This window comes from Oryctolagus cuniculus, chromosome 12, assembly GCF_964237555.1.
Source record: "Oryctolagus cuniculus chromosome 12, mOryCun1.1, whole genome shotgun sequence".
NCBI lineage: Eukaryota > Metazoa > Chordata > Mammalia > Lagomorpha > Leporidae > Oryctolagus > Oryctolagus cuniculus.
The window spans coordinates 89,658,047-89,672,466 of record NC_091443.1 but is presented as its reverse complement, the minus strand read 5'-3'; the positions used below and the strand labels follow the sequence as shown (position 1 = coordinate 89,672,466).

Genomic DNA, 14,420 nt, shown 5'->3' with positions numbered 1-14,420 from the left:
GGGGAGGGTGTGTAAACACAGCTGGGAGGACCCTCAGCGGAAGAGCAAATGTAAACGCAAATAGTCGAAGACCACAGAGAATTGGCCCGTCCTGGGAGTAGGCAGTTACGGGCTCCAGCTATAGGCGAAGATGTTGACAAGAAATAGAACTGCAGGAGGCTGGCATTGTGGCACAGCTGGTTGCTTGCAGCCCAGGTATCTCAATGCTGGTTCAAGTCCCAGATGCTCTGCTAGCACACCTGGGAAAGCAGTGGAAGATGGCCCAAATGCCTGCCGCCCACCAGGGAGACCCAGACAGAGTCCTGGGCTCCTGGCCTGTTGTGACTGTTTGGGGAGTGAACCAGTGGATGGCAGGTGTCTGTCTCTGCTCCCCCACTCCCACCCCATCTCTATCATTCTGCCTTTCAAATAAAAACCTTAAAAAACAAAACAGGGCTGTGGGATTTAAGCCTTGAATGACATGCAGAGGCTTCAGGGTTCATCCTCACACCAGTGAGAATGCTTTTACCTGCAAGGGACCAAAAACCCAAGGTAACTGACTTAGTAAATTACTGATGGAAGATCTCTATGTCAAAGAGAGGACAGGGAACCCAGGGCTGGCGAATTCAACCGCATCTTCAAGGGCCCAGTTAATTCCCTGTTTCTGCTCCTAAAATCCTGAACACCATGGGAACTTTCTTAACCTGTGTCTTAGTTTTCCCAAAGAGCAATTATAAGATGGGAACAAGAATATGTAGCTCATATACTTTTGTGGATTAGATACTGTACCGTCTCTGAAGTCCCTAGTCATGCTTAGCACATCTATCCATTATCATCATCATCTACCTTCCTTCCTTATCTAAACTCTCTAAATCCACTAGATCCCAAGATGGAAACATCTGTTTCCATCCAGTGTGACATTTTGGAGGGCTCTTCCTGCCTCTCTGAGCCTGTTTCCTCGTGTCTGAAGCGAGTGCCTGGGCTAAGGGACCTGTGTGCCAGGTCTTTCCTGTCCTGGTTCTCTCCCGGGTCAGTGGCATGCACCAGGCCACTCACCAGTCCCGAGACACACCATGCTTTACCCAGCCTCCCAGCCTTGCTCAGGCCACGTCCTCAGCTGGAATGGGCCCCGTCTATGGGACCTACTTCAAATGCCCCTCTCAGAAGCCCTTCCCAGCCCCACCCCTCAGCTAAGCCTGCCTCATGTTGTATTCCCACTGCAGGGAGCTGATGGCTCGTGCCCTCTGCAGTTGGAAAGTCTAATGTTCAGTAAGCCCTGGAAGGAAGCAGGTGTTTGGGCCTCCAGTGACCAGCAGGGGGTGGTGCAGAGCAGGGCCTCCCCCGTTCATTCTTAGCGTGACCAGGAGATTGAGGCCTTCCTCCAGCTAGCGAGTATTTGAAGCACTTGCCGTGGAATGTCTCATCTCATTTTTGTTAACATCCTACCCATAAGGCAGCCACTACAGGTAGGGGACCCGAGGCTCAGTGAGGTTTGATGACTGACTCAGTCACACAGCAGGTAAATGACAGGGTCAGGACTGTCTCACATGTCACTCAGGTCCTGCCGCCCCCACTCCCAGGCTCTGTGCCCTAAACAATGACTTGATTTTTCGGGAAACAGACACCAGATGCTTATCCCCCAGCTGTTGTCCAGATGCCAAGTGTGGCTTTTGGGTACCAAGGCTGTGGGGCTCTGAAGAGTGATCCTATTTTTAAATGACTTTTATTCTTTAACAACAGTTCTAGATGTTCCATGCTTCCCCACCCAGTTTCCCCGTATGAACATCTTGCATTAGTGTAGTACATTTGTTTCAATTAACGCACCAATGTTGACATAACATAAAGTGATACATGTTACTAACTAAAGCTCATCATTTACATTAGGGGTTACTCTGTGAGGATCAGTGCTATGGACGTTAACAAATATATAATGCCACGTGTCCAACATTATAGTGCCACACAGAATAGTTTTGGTAACTTAAAAATGCCTTATAGTCCTATATGTCACCTATTAATCCCTACCTCCTGATCCCCTACCCCTAAGCCTCTGGCAACCATTAATCTTTAACCCTACAGCTTTGTCGTTTCCAAAATGTAGTACAGTTGGCACCATACAGTGTGTGATCTTTTCAGACATCTTTCCTTTGTAACATGCACTTAAGCTTCCTCCATGTTTTTCCTGGTTTGAAAGTTCATTTCTTTCTATCATTTTCAACTCAACTGGGTAAATTCCTAGAAGTAGGATTGCTGGATTGTGTGGTAAGAATGTAATTTAGTTAAGAAATTGCCAAATTGTTTTTCAATACAACCCTACCCTTTTACAACCAGCAATGGAGAGGGGGTTTCTCCACATCCTCACTAGCACTCGGTGTTGTAGCTGTTTGGCTCTGGGCCGTTCTAATAGGTGTGTAGTGTTAATCTTGTTTTAATTAGCAAGTCTCTACTGAAAAATTATGTTGAGCAACTTTTCATATGCATGTTTGCCATCTGTGTATTTTCTCTGATGAACTGTCTGTTCAGATCTTTCACCATTTCTAAATTTTGTTTGTTATTGTTGAAAGAGTTCTTTGTATATTTTCAATACAAGTCCTTTATCAGATATGTTTTGAAGGTATTTTCTCCCAGTCTGTGGCTTGTCATTTCATTTTTGGTTCAAAGAGACTCTACACAATGTCTTTTGCAGAGAAGTTTTTAATTTCAGTGGAGTTCAATTAGTCCATTCTTTCTTTCATGGATCATTCTTTTGGTGCTCTATCTAAAAACTTATTGCCAAACCCAAAGTTATCTAGATTCGCTCCCAAGTCATCTTCTGGAAATTGTAGTTTCATGTTTTATATTTGGGGTCTTTGATCTCTTTAATTTTTATGAAAGGTGTAAAAGTCTATCTAGATTTTTTGCACACAAATATCCAGATGTTCCCACATCATTTAAGAGTCTATCTTTTCTCCACTGAATTGCCTTTGCTCCTTTGTCAAAGACCAGTTCACTACATTGATGCGGGTCTATTTCTGGGCCCTTTATCTTGTTCCATTGATCTATTCTTTCACCAATACCACTGTCTTGATTATCGTAACTTTATAATAAGTTTTAAAGTCAAGCATTGTTAGTCCTCTGACTTTTCATTTTTAGTAACTATCCAGGAAATTCTGTCAACACTCCAAATAGCTTGCTGAGATTTTAATTGGGATTGTCAAATAAATACAACAATTTGGGAAGAACTGATATCATGTCAATATTGAATTCTCCTACCCATGAACATGAAATATGTTTTTTTGAAATTTGATTTATTCTAGAGAAAATATTAGATTTGCAACTAAAAATCACCCACAGCAATCACTACCAGTCATTACCCCAGCCGCGTGGCGGCAGAGGAAGGCAGGCCCAGGCAGTGCTACCAACATGCCTGAAGCCAAGGCCAGTCCTAGCGCTCCACTTGCGCAGCCTCCTTCTTCGCTTTCTCCTTCTCGGCCACCATTCGCTCCTTTTCCAGAACTGCCACAAGCTTGGCCACCAGGCTGGTGGGGACGGGGATGTCTTCTCTGTCGACCAGCTCAATCACCTTGGTGAGGCTGTCCATGTTGATCTTGCCATCCTTATTGACATCCAGTGTTGAGGCCAAGCGCACCAGCTTCCTTTCTGGAATGTGCTTGATTTGCTTCATGGCACGGATGACTTCGGTGACACTGACGATGCTCTCCCCTGCAAGCCGGCCCTCTGCCGGGCCCAGCCTGCCAGTCCTCTGATCCAACTCCAGCTGTGAAATCAGGCTGTCCATCTGTCCAATCATCTGCTGCACTCTCTTGGTCAGTCTTGTGCTGGCTTTAGATTCATCCGTGTATTCTTCTTCACCATTCTTTGAAAGCTCCCTCTTGACCTCTTGCAAGTCCTCCCTGTAGCCCTGGACGTCTCCCCTCAGCAGCTCCAGCTCCTCCTTCTCCTTGGTTAGGGACTTGCTCTGCTCCTTCAGTTTAGAGCAGACGTTGCTGAGCATGTCAATTTCCTCCGTGGTTATTCCCTCTTCCTTTAAGACAGGGGCAGGCCCCTGCAGTGTCTCCGATGGCAGGATCACTTCCGGTACTTCTGGCCTCCCAGGGCTGGCTTCCACCCCTTCCCTGTCCACTTGGGAGACATTCTGCAACACCCTCTCCCGACGCTCCTGCTGGATGGCCACGTCCTCCTGCCGCGTGGCCTCCAGCTTCACCTCATTGTCCACCTGCTCACCCTCCACCGTGGCCACTTTCACTTGGGCTCCCTTCACAACCACCTCTGGAAGGGTCTGCAATGTGGATCTGAGCTGGTCGGCAGGGGAGAGGGTCTCCGGGAGGTACATGGCCCGGGATAATATCAGCAGCGACGTGGGGATCTCCCGATGCAGGTGGAGGTCCAGCCACTGCCTCAGCTGGTCTCTCAGGCGCTCTTCCGTGACGCCGAGGGCCGGCATGCCTCGCGCCCTGCACGCCGACTGCAGTTCCTTGATGTTCAGGCTCTCCACTCCTTCCTCGGCAATCAGCCTGTCATCAGCCTTTATGGACCTCAGCCTCATGGACAGCTGGAAGCGCAGGAAGCTGTTGGTCCCCATGGCCTGGAGCTCCAGCAGCTTACACAGCGCCACGAGCTGCGGCCGCGTGAGGTTATCCAGAGTCAGCTCGTCTTCAAACAACTTGGAGAAACGCATGATGTCCTCGTTGCTGGGTCCTTCCCCAGTCTCCCGGATCTTCTGCAGAAACGCAGCTAAGTCTCTGACGGCGCTGCCCTGGGCGGCCTCGTTCTTAAAGGCCATCTCCTCCACCGTGTCCTGGAGGAACTTGGCCACCTCCAGCTTGGCCCGCAGCTGCTTCTTCAGCCTCTCCTCCTGGCTCGACCGGGTCTCAAACGTAGACGGCAACATGTTGGGAAAGAGCTTCAGGGCGACAGGCAGCAGGAACTCCATGAAGGGCACCACCACGAAGACGAGGAGTGGCACGAGGCGGAAGAGGTCGGCGCACACCCGGACAAAATGCCTGCGCTCGCGGCGGCTCAGGCCGTGGCCGTTGAGAACCCTCCAGAGCGTGCGCGCGGCGATCCTGGTGTCCATGGCGAGCAGGCGGAAGCCGTGGTAGAAGCGCTTCAGCTCGGACAGGACCCTCTGCCCCAGTGGCCGCTTCGCCGCCGCCTTGGCGGGGCCGCTGCACGCGGCGCCGCCTTCCTCCAGCTTCCTGTCCTTGTCCTCCACGGGCTTGGGGGTCTTCACCACCGAGTCGTGGCCGAGGGGGGACGACGCGAGCCAGCGGCGCAGCTGCAGGCCCTGAGGTCCCGTGGCAACCGCGAACCGAGCTGTGGCCGCCAAGCGCGAGCGCCCGGGCCTGGGACGCCAGTCGCCGAGGGAAAGGTGCAGCGGGCCGCAGCGGGCACAGCAGGCCAGGGGCGCGTCCGCGCGGCTCGGGGGCCCCACACCGGGCCAGGCACTGCCCCGCAGAGCGCCCGCTGGGGCGGCCGCACAGGGCCGTGGGAGCTGGGCGGGCGCCGGGCCGCAGCGCCTCCATAAGATGGACGCCATGTGCTTCCTGCGGCGGCTTCCTCGGAGGCGGTCGCTGCTCCTGTTTGACTGACAGTTGGTTGACAGTTGGCGCCTGATGGCGGTTGGCGGTTGGTGGTCGGCGGTTCGTGACTGGCGGTTGGTGATTGGCCGTCTGAGCATAGCCTTCTGGCCAAGGGGGCGGGGCGAGGAGAAGGGCGGGGCCGCGCTGCCACTCCCATTGGGCCCTCGGGGGCGCCGGTTGTCAGTTTTCTTTAGATTCTTCTCGGCTGACTTGATCATTTCCTCATGTGCAGGTGTCTTGTATATATTTTGCTAGATTTATACCTAAGTAATCCTTTTATGTGTGTGTGTGACTGGTATTCTATTTATTTTCAAATTCTAGTTGTTCATTGCTGATTTTTAAGGAGGCAATTGAATTAAAAAATTTTTTTAATTTTATTTTACCTATTTGAAAGGCAGAGAGATGGAGAGGCAGAGGTCTCCTGTTCTCTATACATTCCTCAAATGCTTTCAACAGTCAAGGCCCGGCCAAGTCGAGCCGAACTCAATCTGGATCTTCCACGTGCGTGGCAGAAAGCCAACTACTCCAGCCATCACCTTAGGTCTCCCAGGGTAAGTCTGAGCTGGAAGCTGGATCAGGAGCAGGGCCAGGACTTGAACCCAGGGACTCCAAGGTGGGACGGGGATGTCCCAGGCAGGACCCTAACCACTGTGCCAATGCCTGTCCCGACCGCTGACGTCTGATTGCCTGGCTGTAATCACTTACCTGTTCCAGGAGGTTTGGGTTTGGGTTTGGTTTGGTTCCGGGTTTGGTTTGGTTCCTTAAGGTTCTTTGAGATCTTCTTCATGTCATCTGCGACCGAGCATGGCTTAGTTTCTTCCTTCCCAGTCTGCCTACCTTTTCTTTCTTTCTCTTATTGCCTTAGCTGGGACTTCCAGTAAGACACTGAATAGGAGTGTCTTTTTTTTTTTATGTAAAGATTTTATCTATTTGAAAGGCAGAGTTATAGACAGAGGGAAAGACAGAGAAAGGTCCTCCATCTGCTGGTTCACTCCCCAAATGCCCACAGCTGGGCCAATCTGAAGCCAGGAGCCAGGAGCTTCTTCCAGGTCTCCCACGTGGGTGCAGGGGCCCAAGGACTTGGGCCATCTTCTGCTGCTTTCCCAGGCCAGAGCAGAGAGCTGGATCGGAAGAGGAGCAGCCAGGACTTGAACCAGCACCCACATGGGATGCTATAGCCACAGGTGAAGGCTTAGCCCACTACCCCAGAGCGCCAGCCCCCGAGAAGGGACACCCTTGCCTTCTTTCTTCCTTCCTTTTCTGGAAAGTATAGCTAGTGTCTCGCTGTAGGTCTGATGTCAGATGCGTTAGGTGAGAAGTCAGAAATCAGCCTTTGTGTGTAAGAGGAATGCAGCAGCCTCTGCAGGAGCTCGCCTTGGAAGCAGCCGGCAGGTTACACTGCGAAGTCCTGCCCAGACCCCGACAACTTCACAGGCGGCCTCAGCCTTCCCCCGGCAAGAGCTCCCCAGGAGAACCCTCTGCTCAGCACCAGTGGTCACCCAGCCTGATCACTGGGCAGCACAGCCGTCCCGGCCCACCCACGGAAGGCACCCTGGGGGGAGCTCCTGGGCCCGGTGCCAGGTGGGCTCCCCAGTCTGACAGCACTGAGTAGTGACACCTAGGGAGGAGTTTCGCCTGTTCACACTCAGCAAACCTCTGTCCTGGAGGGGGAGGAGGAGGAGGAGGAGGAGAAGGAGGAGGAGGCGGCGGCAAGGAAGGAGAAACAGCAGGAGAACCCGACCCTTTCCCTTAGAAGCCCTGGTCTGAATACAGACTGCGTGCTCAGCTCTCAGCTCTCTGCTGAGCCGCCCGCCTGGCCTGCCAGGTGCATTCTCTCCATTACACCACGCAGCCTTGCTCTCCCCAGTCTGACGGGGCGCTCTCTCCCAGACGCTGTCTAGAGAACGCCCATCCATTCTGACGGGTGCCCTGCTCCATCAAACCTTCCTACCTTGCTTTCCACTCCTGTCTCACGTCTGAATCCTTTCCTGGGTGAAGACAACAACCTACTCCACTCACCTCTGCTAACAAAGTTTTGCGGATATATTTTGTCAAGGAAAATGAGAGAATTCTCCTCTGTCCCACTTTGTTAAGTTTTTATCATGGATGAGTGTAAGCTTTTGCCCCTATACTTATAATATGGTCTTGCATATGATCTACTTTTTCTGTTAGAGCCCTTAAAATATTAACCAAGTAGTGATTTTAAATCCCACACCTGACTATTGCCAAAATCTTTGGGATTTCTCAATCTGGGCCTGATGCTTGGTTTATCCTTCAGATTGTCTTTTTTTTTTTTAAGATTTATTTATTTATTTGAAAGTCAGAGTTACACAGAGAGAGGAGAGGCAGAGAGAGAGAGAGAGAGAGGTCTTCCATCCACTGGTTCACTCCCCAGTTGGCAGAAACGGCTGGAGCTGCACTGATCTGCTGTCAGGAGCCAGGAGCTTCTTCCAAGTCTCCCATGTGGGTGCAGGGGCCCCAGGACTTGGGCCATCTTCCACTGCTTTCCCAGGCCACAGCAGAGAGCTGGATCGGAAGTGGAGCAGCTGGGTCTTGAACCAGTGCCCATATGGGATGCCGGCACTGCAGGCAGCAGCTTCATAGGCCATGCCATGGTGCCAGCCCCAGATTCTGTTTTTTCTTGACTTTTAGTATGCTTTAAAATGCTTGTTGAAAGCCAGGCATAATATATTGGGTTATAGGAACTGAAGTAATTGGGCTCCAAGTATGAGATTTTAGGTTGATCTTGCCCCCAGCTGTATAATATTGAAAGGTCTGTGGTCGCTGTAGTGTCAGCGGCTTTAGATTCCTGTAGCTTCTTTGTTGTTTTGTTGTCATTGTTTTCTCCATGATTACCTTTGGGTTTCCCTAAGAGCTCCTTCTTAAAAAGTGTGCCTTATACCTCTCAGCTCTTTTTTTTTTTTTTTTTTTTTTTTTTTTGACAGACAGTGAGAGAGAGAGAGAGAGAGAGAGAGAGAAAGGTCTTTCTTTGCCGTTGGTTCACCCTCCAGTGGCCGCTGCGGCTGGCGCACCGCGCTGATCCGATGGCAGGAGCCAGGTCTGGCCTCCCATGGGGTGCAGGGCCCAAGGACTTGGGCCATCCTCCACTGCACTCCCTGGCCACAGCAGAGAGCTGGCCTGGAAGAGGGGCAACCGGGACAGAATCCGGCGCCCTCTCAGCTCTTTAGACCCCACCTGACTATTGAGGGGCTTCTACAGTTCTGCCCCCAGAAGTTGTTAACTTCTGAGCAAGTCCACACTCACCTTCCGGAAGTTTACCAACATGACCACATAGGCGTTCCTAACTGTTGCCAGCTCCGGAAGCTTGAGCTGCAGGTGAGCCTCTCTCTGCCGTGCCTCTCTGAATTCCGCCATCTCTCCAGCTCTCAGAGTGGCCGTCTGTCCCGTGAGCTCAACTCTCTGCTCCGGGGGCTCTGGGGAAAGTCGTTGACATTCTTCTTGTTATGGTCCCCCTGGAAGGACGAGGTTGGGCTGCAGTGCGAGGACCACAGGGGACAGGGGCTCAGGTCCTGCTGGCCAGGCACCAGCTCCACCTCCTCACCAACTGTGGGGCCTCAGACTGGACACTGCACCTCCAGGGCCTCAGCCCTCGTCTGTAACCGTAGACAATGGCAGTGCTCTCCTCGGACAACCACGCGAAGGAAGGAGCTGCCTGGCGCTGGTCTTGTTTCCCTACGGGGGCCCTCCTGCAGGCACCCCCTCCATCCCAGCAGCCCCGCCTCGACACCGCCTCCCAGCCTTCCCACACGTCACCATGTCACCATCGCCTTGTCCGTGCCTCCATCCCTGCCCCAGCCCAGGGCCCCCAGAGCAGGCAAGAAGGCAGGCTGGGAGCAAGTGGCTAGTGGGAATGCAGTTAGGGGCCACGCACTGCCCGTTAAGCATCTTGCATGGGTGGATTTAATCGGCACAAAACATGTCTGATGAGGACCTACTGTGACTGTGTTACAGGAAAGGGACATCGAGGCACAGAAGTTCAACAGGAAGGATCACAGTAAGTGGCAGAGGCTGGATCAGAGGCCGGCACCCCCACGCTACGAAGTGGCCTAAAGTTGGGGGGGAGCCCTCAACCCAGGAAAAGGGGGAGCATCCCACCCACTGTGCCTGTTTGGCTAGCACCATCGCATTCCCGAGCCCCAGGCGAGGGGGCTGAGCCTGGTACAGGTGCTGGAGCTGGTTCTCCTGCAGCAGGGACACCCCCCTGAACTTGAACCTGAATGTACACACGCGTCCCTAGGGAACCTTCCAAAGGGGCGGATTTCCATTCAGTGGGCTCAAGCAGGACTCAGGATTCTGCTTTTCCGACAGGTTCCCCAGTATTATTGATCCCGTGGGTTCGAGGACCACGTTTGGAGAGACAAGACTCGATTGGACCCTGTATCTCTCTGGCCTCACTTCCTTCCCGTCTCTTCCTGCTCCTCTCACTCCGCCAGCCCGATTCCCCCGCCCTTCCCCGGTTCTGGAGTGAGAGGCCCCCACCCCACCCCCGCCCTGTCCCTCGCCACCTGTCAGTGGTGGGACAGCTCAGGGCACTGAAGAAGCTTCCCCACAGACTGGCTGGCCAGCACGGGGCCAGACCTGTGAGTGGGGCCAGCCTCTCCCATCACCTCCTAGGCCCCCGGATGCTGGGAGCAGCACTCGGTCTCCCGTGAAATGGAGAAATGATCACAAGACCTGACCTCACAGGCTTGACTTGAGGAGAAGATGAGTTTGTGCAGGTGAGGCCGTTGGCTCGCTGCCTGGCACATAGTAAACACTCGTACTGAAGCCTCTGCCCTGTGTTCCTGGGGGCAGCGGCCCTCAAACCTGCGCATACCCCTCATTCCCCTGGAGCATCTGTGTGAACGCAGATGGCTGCCCCCACTTAGGGCTTCCGATTTAGTGGGTCTGTACAGGGGGCGGGGGTGGGGCGGGGGGAGGTTGGCTGGGTTTCTGAAAAGGTGCCAGGCGCTGCTGCTGAGGAGCTGGGAGGCCGGCTCACACCGCGCGGGTCTGGGGCTTCACCGCGGCCGCCGCAGAGTGGCTGCACTGAGGCCCCGGGCCCCTCCTGCGTGCCGGCTGCCTCCTGCCTGGCCCGGCGCCCCGGCCTTCGGAAGGCCCCCTCCACCCTGCTTTGTTTGCATTCCTGGAGCCTGTGTCAGCCTGGGCAGCAGGCGTGTCTACGCGGGCCGGCCTGGCGTGGCCCCGATGGCCGGCCCTTCACTCCAGGCCTCCTGGGCCGGGGCCGCAGTGGCCACGCAGGGCTCACTTAGCGGGCCAGTGACTCACTTCCTCCCGGATTCCGGGAAATGCCTCCCCGCTGCTGCTGCTTTCTTGTTTAATGAGAAGTTCTCTGCAAGACTTCCATGGCAACCTTGGGATGGGGAGGCAGGAGGGGGAGGAGGCCAAATCCATTCCCCAGAGGGGCCCCAAGAATTCCTGTCACACACACACACACACACACACACGCACACACACTCACACTCCCAGCCCCTTGCCAGCCCCAGCCTGAGACCCCAAGCCACCATGATGGAGCTTTGGTCCAGGAGGGCCAGTCCCAGAAATGCTTGCTTTTATTAAAAAGGAATGGCCTCACAAAGGCACGACTGTAGGAAAGGTTGTAATTTGCCCAAATAAAACTTAATTTGATCCATGAAATAGCTGTGGTTTATTGTGTAATAGATGTGCTATGTGTTTCAATTTAATAGGAGCCAATATAATAGGGGGCCAGCGGGGGCCTCCCAGGGCCCAGCTCTCCCCTCACGCACAGTAGGGCCACACAGCCCACCGTAACGGCGGGGACCCTGCCCTGGGTCGGGGGGCTCAGAGGGCTGGCCGGAGACCTCTGGCCCAGCCCAAGGAGGCTGCGGGACAGACGGCCCTGGACGGAACAAGTAACAGTGCTTTGAAGGAAAAAGAAAAAAGGAAAGAAATGAAAACCACCCTTTTTCCAAAGCAGGGCTGTGGGGGCGTGAGTCTGAGGAGGGGGCTGTGGCGGCTGAGTCACTCTCCCACCAACTGCTGCAGTGGGAGTGCCCTGCCAGGGGCTGTGGCAGAAGGGAGGCCCAGGCTGGTGGGGGCGGGCAGGGGGGCGGGGTGTCCCTTTGGAGACGCCTCGGGGACAGTCCCCCGGGGCTGCCACGGCCCCAGAGCTTTTGCTGAGAGTGACGTCCATGTAAAGGGGCAGTCGGCGCGCGCTTGAGTGTGGCAAGGCCCCTGGGGACAGCCCAGGCGGGCATCCCCTGCCCCCTGCCCTCCCTGGCCACCCAGATTGGGGCCCAGGGAGGGTGAGTGCCTTGCACAAAGGTCAGATAGCCGGGAGTGGCTCAACTGGCTCCCTGCAGAACCCCCCGCTCCATGCTGTGCTGGGACAGCGATGGCTGGCAGGGGGTGGGGGGTGGCAGGAGCAGGGGGTGGGGGAGGTGATCCCAGGCCGGCTACAGACATTGCTGACAGTGACAGCACGTGCGGCACACACATTATCTCACTGAATCCTCAGGACAACGCTGAACAGCAGGTCTTTGGTGGCCCCATTTTTCGGACGAGAAAACTGAGGCTGGCTAATACTCACCCAAAATCACATCCTTCATCCCTCTGCTGCCTCCACTGAGTGGAGACACTGTCAACCCAGCAGCCCCACCCAGGCCTCCGGGTTCTGGGGCTCCGATCCCTGGCTTGAGGATGTGCCTTACTCTTTCCACTAAGTGCGTTCCTTAAAAAGACTTTTTTGTTTGTTTGTTTTTGGCTCAGTGTGAACCCTGAGCCTCGGTTTTCTCATCGGTAAAATGAGCCTAATCACACACACTTCACAAGGCTGTTCTGAAGATTAAATAAGATCCCACACAAAAACCACATAAACCAGGCCTTGGCGTCTGGAAGGAACTCATTAAATCCAGCCATTTCTTACACTGTCCACCCCAAACACCATGTGCATGGTCAAGCCTGGACATTAGTTCTGGATTTGAATTCCAGCTCTACCATTTGTTCTCTGAGGACCGGGACGGGTACTTTTCTGAGTCTCACTTTCATCACCTGTAAAATGGGTATAACACCACCCATACGGGGATGATGGACAATTAAATGAGATAATAGGTGGCATGTGACAGGTGCTCAGTGAACAATAGCTGTTATTTGTTCTTAGTCTCTGGTTTCCAGCGTGCACGACCAACGTGTCTAGTGTGATGCTAGCCCCATAATCTTGCTTTCCCCGTAATTCTTACTCAGTCTGTGCCGTGGGGTTTCTGCCCTGTGACTCAGAGAACACTCTGCACCCCAGCTACCCCAGCCACCGGCACCCACCGACTGAGCCGCTGGACAGAGCTGTCTTGGAAGCATTGACACCACATGGGCTCTTGTATTTCCAAGGACATGCCGTCTCCGTGCAGACCCCACTGTGGGCGAGGGCAGCAAGAGGGGCAGGAGCGCCCTGGTCCTGACGGGGTCTTCCAGGCACAGGCAGCGGGAGGCCTCACACTGAGGGCCGGCGAGGAGGAGGGACCACTCGTCCCCTGCTGCTCTGCTGCCCCCACTCGTGAGCCTATCGGACCATGGGGAGGCCAGGAGGCTCAGTCAGAAACATGTGCTGGGAGGGCAGGCCTTCGCTTGGGGCAGTGGCTAAGGCGCTGCTTGGGATGCCTGCGTCCCGTTTTGGAGTGCTGGGTTCCTGTTCCAGCTCCACTTCCAAGTGGAGTCTATGCTGTGATCTGATCCCCAGGTCTGCCACTCACCCAAGACCTCAGTGGGTTTGTGTGCCGAGTGTGCACGTGTTAGGGTGTGTGCACGCATGTGTGCATGCGTGTGCATGTGTGTGTGCGCACGTGTGTGTACACGTGTGTGTGTGTGTGTTTCCCTGCTGTGTCTTGTTGATTTCCTGTCGAGACCTCTCGGGGTGCCATGAGGATGAAGGGAAGGGGGGAAGTGTGGCGGGAACATTGCTAAACCATACGGATGTGAGGATTCACTTATTATCATGTAACACAGACAGGCACTGTTGCCCCGCGGGTTATGCTGCAGTGCTGGCGTCCCATATGAGCTCCGGTTTGCGTCCTGGCTGCTCCACTTCTATTTCAGTTTCCAGGCAATGCGCCTTGGAAAGCAGCAGCCAAAGGCCCCAGTGATCGGGCCCCTGCACCCGTGTGGGAGACCCAGATGGAGTCCCTGGCTCCTGGCTTCGCCTGGCCCAGCCCCAGCCATTGCAGCCATCTGGGGGGTGAACCAGCGGATGGAAGATCTCTCTCTAACTCTCTGCCTTTCAAATAAGTGAAATAAACCTTTAAAAACATACAGTCAGATTTCAATTAAGCAGTTTAACGTTTAGCATCAAATCCTTTTTGTTCAACATTTATTATGGAGAATATGTTTTTATAATTGCAATTTATGAAGCTTAATGGATTAAAAATATATGGTCAATGAAGAAAATTTGAAAAATAGGAGAAAGTGGAAAAGGAAAAAGTAAAAACAAATCATTTCTAACCCCAGAATGCAGATCAGTTCACTGATTGTAGTTTTCATTCATACATGCAGGGATTAGCATCATGACATCAGTACTTATGCATCCACTCGGCACTTCATCTGTGCCAGGGACCAGCTTCCATGCTTATGGCAGCCTCTATGTATATCCCGATATACAAAGGATCACATTACGTAGACGTGAATTTATCACCTGCTTTTTCCCCATTCAGCGCTATGGAATAATTTCTCTATGTAATTAAAAACAGTCTAAAACATGATAGCTTTCTTTATAAAAATAACACACGCTCACGGTAAATAGTCCAGAAAAATACAAAGTAGAAAGGTAAAACCCTCAGTCTCCCCTAGCATTTCCGAGGCCCAACTGCCATCAACAATTAAACATGATTTTTT

The 14,420-nt window shown here is 53.4% G+C and overlaps 1 protein-coding gene and 1 long non-coding RNA gene across 2 annotated transcripts; one reads left to right on the top strand and one right to left on the bottom strand.

Moving 5' to 3' along the window:
• Positions 1-1,674: 1,674 nt before the first annotated feature.
• On the bottom strand, positions 1,675-5,574 carry LOC100346816 (mitochondrial proton/calcium exchanger protein). Its single transcript, XM_002718178.4, has one exon. The coding sequence runs from the start codon at positions 5,513-5,515 to the stop codon at positions 3,401-3,403; it is 2,115 nt and encodes a 704-aa protein (XP_002718224.4). The 5' UTR covers positions 5,516-5,574; the 3' UTR covers positions 1,675-3,400.
• A 224-nt stretch (positions 5,575-5,798) lies between these two features.
• LOC127483766 (uncharacterized) lies at positions 5,799-11,232 on the top strand. Its single transcript, XR_007910402.2, has 3 exons — positions 5,799-6,109; positions 9,531-9,573; positions 9,888-11,232. It is a non-coding gene; the product is annotated as an uncharacterized lncRNA (long non-coding RNA).
• Positions 11,233-14,420: the final 3,188 nt, after the last annotated feature.

What these genes read in the sequence shown, in the direction of transcription:
- LOC100346816 (XM_002718178.4), bottom strand. Translation starts at nt 5,515, where the DNA reads ATGGCGTCCATCTTATGGAGGCGCTGCGGCCCGGCGCCCGCCCAGCTC.